Source organism: Arachis hypogaea, chromosome 13 (genome assembly GCF_003086295.3).
Source record: "Arachis hypogaea cultivar Tifrunner chromosome 13, arahy.Tifrunner.gnm2.J5K5, whole genome shotgun sequence".
Taxonomy (NCBI): Eukaryota; Viridiplantae; Streptophyta; class Magnoliopsida; order Fabales; family Fabaceae; genus Arachis; species Arachis hypogaea.
Window position 1 is genome coordinate 117,734,778 of NC_092048.1, and position 7,325 is coordinate 117,742,102.

General features: G+C 34.8%; 1 protein-coding gene across 1 annotated transcript; it reads right to left on the reverse strand.

Annotated features, from left to right (window-relative positions):
• Positions 1–4,083: 4,083 nt before the first annotated feature.
• On the reverse strand, positions 4,084–5,749 carry LOC112732891 (uncharacterized). Its single transcript, XM_025781709.3, has one exon. The coding sequence runs from the start codon at positions 5,373–5,375 to the stop codon at positions 4,431–4,433; it is 945 nt and encodes a 314-aa protein (XP_025637494.1). The 5' UTR covers positions 5,376–5,749; the 3' UTR covers positions 4,084–4,430.
• Between the last annotated feature and the right edge of the window lie 1,576 nt (positions 5,750–7,325).

The window sequence follows — 7,325 nt, forward strand, 5'->3', positions numbered from 1 at the left end:
ATATATGTTTATATTTACAAATACATATATCTCGTTTACACTGTAAATGTGATACGTGTAAAATTGTCCCGTTTACCGTATAAATTAGATATGAGAGGCTGACGTATTTTTGTAATAATTTTTATAATTATTTATTTCAGTAATTATTGAATATATTTAATTTATTTAAATAAAAAATCCAATTTTTTTATTATTTTTGTAAAAACAAAGAAAATATCTTCTTCATTTCATCAATAATGTTATATTTTATTTCATTTATAATTATAAGATATTTTGATAAAAAAATATATTGTGTTTATTCTGTTTGACATCAAATTCATATACATGTTTTTACTAACTACACAACTTTGAATGACAAATATATATGTTTTGTTAACTAAATATACAAAATATTAATAATATATCTTTTGTTATAAAATAAAAATAAAGGCTAAATATAAATTTATATGCAACAAATCCAAATACAAATAAGCTATTTTTGGATTATTAAAGTTTTTATGACCCAACATTCGCTCAACCCATTAAACCAAACATCAACATTTTTAAAGAAAAAAAAAACCAGTCATGACTCATGATATCATTGGTCTAACCGGATCATAATATACTCATTTGCAATTAGAGTAAGTATTGGATCACATGTAGAATTATAGAAAATTTATATATAAAATTAATCTGAGCCACACATTAAGAATATTTCTATTTAGTCCACCAAGATCCAAAAAATTTTTTTTTCACCAAAAACATTCTTGAAAAAGAAACATCAAAAACTAATAAAAAAGAATCATCCAAATTATAAAAAAAACAACATACAAAACATAGGAAAAAAAACATCCAAAACTAATAAAAAATTCCTCCAAATCCTAATAAGAATTACAAGAAAACCTCATCATTAAACACTCAAATAACAACAGTACCATTACAAAAACAATACAAAAAAATATCCACACAAGACTAATCAAATACAGTTCACTTACATGAAAAAAAAACAAAACAGAAGAAGAGTGAATTATTACACCGTTTTCCAGAAGCACTTGTAACACGATCAATCGCAGCACTGCTAAGGATGTTAATGACCGAGGGTAACCGACAAGGGAGTGTCGTGAGAATGCTTTGGATGAAGAAGGTTGGTGCTTGCTGTTTGGATGAGAGCAAAGGATTCACCAAGAGTTGACAATAGGGAGAGTGAGTGAAGACTAGGAAGGTATCCCGTGGTTTCCGTCCAAAATGAAGGAACGTATCCCTTAAAATCTGATTTTGGCGTTAAAACCCATTAATAACAAATATTTTAAATTATAAATGAATAAAATTAAATAAGATAATTATAAATAATTGAGTTATTTAATTCTTGACTGTTCAAGTGCATATACTTTTCCAAAAAGTATATATACATACGGTCTTAACGAGGAAGCTTGGAATAATGAATAAAGTTGGGAACTAGAACTATATACTTGCAATCACACAGTTGAAATTTTGTTCCGGTGACCACTGTTTTGGAGGTCAACTCGAATAAATTGATTTTTCCCTCCTAATTTTATTTACCAAGTTAACTTTGAATTCGAGAATCTTGATGAACTCAAAATGATGTTCTTAAAGGAACAACTTGAAATCAATGACTTATAAGAAAATGTGTGTACCAGATCAAAAAAGGTGAGAGCACTTTCTCACACAACTCTCTCTGAGGAAGCTAAACTTTGATTCAAGAAAGATTTCAAACTAAACTGAACAGGACACTCGGATTATAAGGCACTTTATCTTTTAAGTTACAATGAACTAACATGCCAGTTTCTTAAACCTGTTAGCATTGTCTCATAAACAAAAAAGGTTAGATGGATAACGTTGTTGTTGTTGTTGTTTGTTCATAATTCGTGGGTCCTGTTTAATTGCATTAGTACACTTTAAAGAGTGACAACTTTTCAACATCAGAAAAGCAGCGCAAAAAAGTAAAATGTGTTGACAAAACAAGAATACCTGATTCAATTCAATTCATCAGCATGCAGTTGAGTGTGCCATTTTCAACATTATTGATATGACGATGAATTGAAAAAAAAAATAAATAAATAAATAGCTGGTCCCTCCCGCTCCATAGGTTCTCGGGGCAAATTCTGTAAGCTCTGTATCTTCTTACCTTGGATCATTATTGATGGGATAATAGTTTGTGGTAATATGAGATAATGAAACGTGATGTTATGGATGAGGCCAAGTAACATATAATTGGTACTAACAAGGAATATTTCATGAAATATCTGTAAATAAGTGACATGTAAAACAGGTTATAAATAATGGGTGTAGGCATGATGAGAATTCAGAACATGAGTGGAAAGGTCTTGTACAGGCAAAGACTCAGGTTTGGTAGCCAAGGATGACTCGCCTGGCTACTATTATTCCATCCATTTTGTTTGGTTTATTTGGGAAGGCGAGGCGAGTCCCTTTAGCTACTTGCTTGACTTTTTGTCTTACTAGACCTTCTCCATTTTTAATTACTATTGAGTAGTAGTCCATGTTCTTGCAATACAAATCATATTAATCAAATCATGCTAATATTGTCAATTGCACGTGTTATAGTGCTCAGCATATAGTAAAATCTCTCTTACAACCACACTGATCATCATGATGAGAATATGGATGATCTACTAAGCAACCTTTTTTCGAAATATTTATTTTCTGGCATTAAAGTTGATATCAACCTCTTGGCTGTTCATTGGATGACTAGTTCATAAACTTAAGATAGCAACTTTAATTTTTCATGCCAAGAGCTGCACAACATTGATTTTTGAATTGTTGGATATAATATGCTTTACAATCCTGCAAAAAAAATATTGTATTCTTTCACTTCACGTCCTTTTTATGTTGCGATATAGGTGCTCACATAAAGATAGATTAGACATGATTTGAATTTCTTAAACATCCGTTAAGTCTAACATCGTACTGGGATTTATTTTGTTCTACCAACTAGTTATTCTTGCACTACCAAATATATTATTTTGTGTCAATAATTGATGATTGTCAATTATACTTGATTTTATGGATTATAACAAGCTCATAAGAAGAATCACAGTGACGATATTAAATAATAACATTAAAAAAAAAGGAACATATTGGCCCCACACACACTACTATAATAGTAAGGTTAAAGAGGTAATGATGGGTAGTTACGTATATACAGGTAAAGGTTAAATGTGGTGCCATGGGAGACCCTCTTTGTTCAAAATCTAACTAATCATATGTCGCTACACTGCAGCCGAGGTTGGATACAAATCTGTGATTCTGTTTTCTGTAATCATGACACTCAGGAGTTCGGAATGCCATTTTGATCCATTTTTCGAAGAATTGACAGCCTGAACATTGAATTGCTAATGGTCTGCGCTACACTATGATTGAAGCAAAGCGCACATATATAACGTGGCTTCATTATAGTGGCTGCATGCCTTCATTCAACATATATAGCCACCACCATCGAACACATCAATAAATAAAAATATATGAATGAATTTGAGAGGCAGCACCCACTAATTAAGCACAGTGGTAATCATCAAACTCTGCAATGTGGTAATCCAAGAAGCACTCAGATTCATGGGACATCAACAAACTTGGAAACTTGATCCACTAAGCAATACCAAAATATGCCTTTTCAGTTGGTACCACCATCACTTGTATTTGTGTAAGACAGAATTCATTTAGTTACATTATCATAAGCTTTATCTCTTTCTACCTAACAAACATTACCAACCACTATCCCCAATATTGTAGCGCTATTCAATGGAAATGAAGAATTGCAATATGCTGTCATAAAAGCTCTGGAGGCACTGGCAGCACCAATAAATAATAATCAGCAGTAAACAACCACCAGTTCAGCGACTTCCATCAATACCAATTTAATACTTCACATCATTGAACAGTTAGACTCCAAATTATAAAAATATAGTAGTCAGTAGAGTACTAACATAATGCTTAATATAGCTAACTTGCAATCATCATCATAGTATTCAATATTCCTAGTATTTCAGTGTTTGTGGAATGAAAAGCTCTTCAAAAGAAAACAAACACACCTTATGATACCCACACAAAAGTCAAAACTAAACAGAGTAAACGAAATCTCCCTTTTCTTTAGAGAGGAAACCTTCAGTATTATTATGCATGAAACGAATGTTTCTTTTTGCTCGTAATATCACTCTTCCCGAGTCATCAATGAATTTTACAGCAACAAAATTCGTAGCAGTGTTATATCATATATGTACTTGGACTAAAAAAAACAAAAAGGATGTTTCTCAAATAAAAACATGTGAGGGACCTAAATGGTTCCATGCCTAAAAAAAAAAAAAACAGGAAAAAAAAAAAAGAAAGCTAATTTTGCTATGAATGAGAATCAGAATTCTCAAACTGAGCACTAACCACACCCCCCCCCCCCCCAAAAAAAAAAAAATTGTTTGATCTCAGGAGAATCCTTTTCCAAGCTTCTGAATTGCACAGTACATTTTCCTTCTTGAGCCAACAGCACTAATCCCCATGTCTTTGAGATCCTCAAGTGTCAACATTGGAAGAACCTCATCATCGACCTCATGAACTTCAAACACAGGTGCATAACGACCCAATCCTAACCCATTAAGCCAAACCCTAACACCATCTTCACCAAACCTCGCCCTCCCACCATTCCCGTTCCTATCAAAACTAGCCCCTCTCCAATCCCTTCCATTAGTATCTGAGGGCCCAGATAACTCAATTCCATCTTGATGATTATGGTGATCCCGACCCTTGAAGGACCTCCTGTTCCCATCAACCCCAAAATTCTCCATTGAATTCACAGGGCTCTGATCCTTCGTAGGGCTTTCAGAATTTTCAAAATCAAATTCCCGACACCCGTCATCCCCCTCGTCGCCCCCACTGTACTTCTCTTCCTCCTCACCTCCAGTGCCAGCGCCACCGCCACCTTCGTCGATTCTTGGAATCCAATTCGATCTGACCCTCTTGGAACCCCTTTTCTTGGATTCCTTCACTTTCCAGCTACCAATTGCGACACCATCGATGTTGTTGTTATGGTTCCCTTCCCTCTCGTCGCCCACTAGGGTTTCGTCGAACTCTCCGGCGGGAGCGGAGGAAGTGCTCAAATTGGTTAAAGGTCGGGTCTTAGAGGGTTTACCTGAGGAGGCGGCGGAGGCGGTTGGGTGGTCCTTGCGGTGGTGGTCGAAGGAGGGGAGCTTCCATTGCTTGGTGGTGTTGGCGCGGCGGTGGTGGGATTCATAGTGGTGGTCGCCGCCGATGTCACCCAATCGAACACTGGGCCTCCTCTGGCGCTTGGAGGCGAGAGGCTCGCAGGAATTCAAAATTAGGGTTCCGGCGCCGCCATTAATCTGAGCCTCCGGCGGCTGAATCTCTGCCATTGGGTGTGGAACAGAGTGAGAATAATACAAATCAGAAATGGGGAGTAGGTTTCTCTGTTTTTGTCTTTATTTTCTTAAAAAGAAAAGAAAAACTTTTCTGTGGTTGATTGGAGCAGTGAAGGGAAAGAAAGTGTGAAAAGGTACTTAATTTGTGGATGAGAGAGAGAGAGATGGATGGTGAAGAAGACGAGAGGGTTGAAGGTTGAGGCGGAGCAGAGTGGGAAGTGGGGAGAGCAAATGAAGTGATAAAAGTTGGTTGTGCGCTTCCAAGGCCTCAAAAAATTAAAATTTCAAGGTTTAGGATGCGACCTAATTCTCATTCCTTTTTTGGGACTCATACCGGAATTGGAGGATTATTAAAACTAAAATTTTAGTTTTCAGATATAAAATTTTAGTTTTTTAATATTTTAAAATATAAAGATATAAAAAATTGAAATTTTTTGAAATAGAAATTAAAATTTAATATTTTTAGAAATATTTTTATTTAATTTTTGTCTTTTATTTTTTTATTTTAATTTTTCTTTTAAATGCAGCCTACTAGGGAGAGACACCATTAGAGTTGGATTATTTGCAATCGTAGAGTAGTGTTGCCATAAATTACAAATTTACAATCATTATATGGGAAAAACCAATAAACTTTACATTATACGGTAAAAGGAGAAGAGATAACAGTAATTGATTCCTCGTAGTAAAGTGCGAGATGGCAAAAAGCAATTGTTAAATGCCATTCGCCCGTCTAATTTCATATCTAAAATATAATAGTGTTTACAATAAAGAAAAAAATAATTTTAAGCAAACATGACAAGTGATAACCAATAAAAGTTCATAAATTTGCAAATAAGTGTTCGTTTATATAAAAAAAATTGAAGAAAAATCAATGTACAAGTTTTTCTGCCCTAAAATATTAATATTTATATAATAAATCTTATTACAAATTTATTACTATGTATTACCCACATTGAATAAGAAAGAATAAATTAATAGACACATTAATGATCTAATACTTTCTTAAGCATAAAGATAGTTTCACAGTATTAAAGCACGGAAAAACACAAACAAAGCTTGGCACAAGTAATAGATTTGTTGGCCTTCATGCAGCTACATCTAGAATGAGTTTAATTCATGCAATGGAATATAAAAACTTATATCATTGTGTGTTGGAGGGTAGATGTGTGAATTTGTAATGTAATAGCTAAATTTAGAAATTATTCAATTCATTTTTAAGAAAAAATTAAGAAATACCTGATCTAGTTTTATGTTGTTGCAGTTACTTACATATCATATGTGGTTATTTAACTTTTGAAAAATAAAGGATATTCAATTGGAAAGAAAAAAATGAAATTTTTTTAAAATAAATATTTCATTTACAAGATGTAATAAGGCCCAGGTCCAAACGGAAGGCCCAATCCAAAGGATTGAGCCTTGCCCTACACCGACCTCCTCCCTACAAAGTCGGTTCTTACCACGACTTGCTCTAAAAGAAGTCGGGGACGAAGATTAGCTGGCAGATAAACACTCATTCAAATGAGTAATTGCCCCTAAAATCTCTCAACCCACTTTCAGGAGCCATATCTCAACTTCCCTAAGATAAAGGGACGGTTATCCACCTTAAAAGGTGGAACTACTTCAACGGTGGTTATTGGTTCACCACTATAAATACACTGACACCCCTCAGGTATCTCAAGGTTCCAATACTCTCTAGACCTGTTTTACTCCTTTTGCTGACTTTGGCATCGGAGTGTCCTTGCAAGTACCATCCCCCATTCTCTCATACTGAAGTCGGATGGGGGCCTTGGATCATCAATCCGCTTGGATACTTCCTCATTCAGACGATTGGGCCAGCCAAACTAATCCAACCCACTAATCTCTGGTTACCCAACGTAACATTGGCGCCGTTGCCGGGGACCCGAGAGATCAGCCAGTAATGGCGGATGTATCCCCTGAAGATGG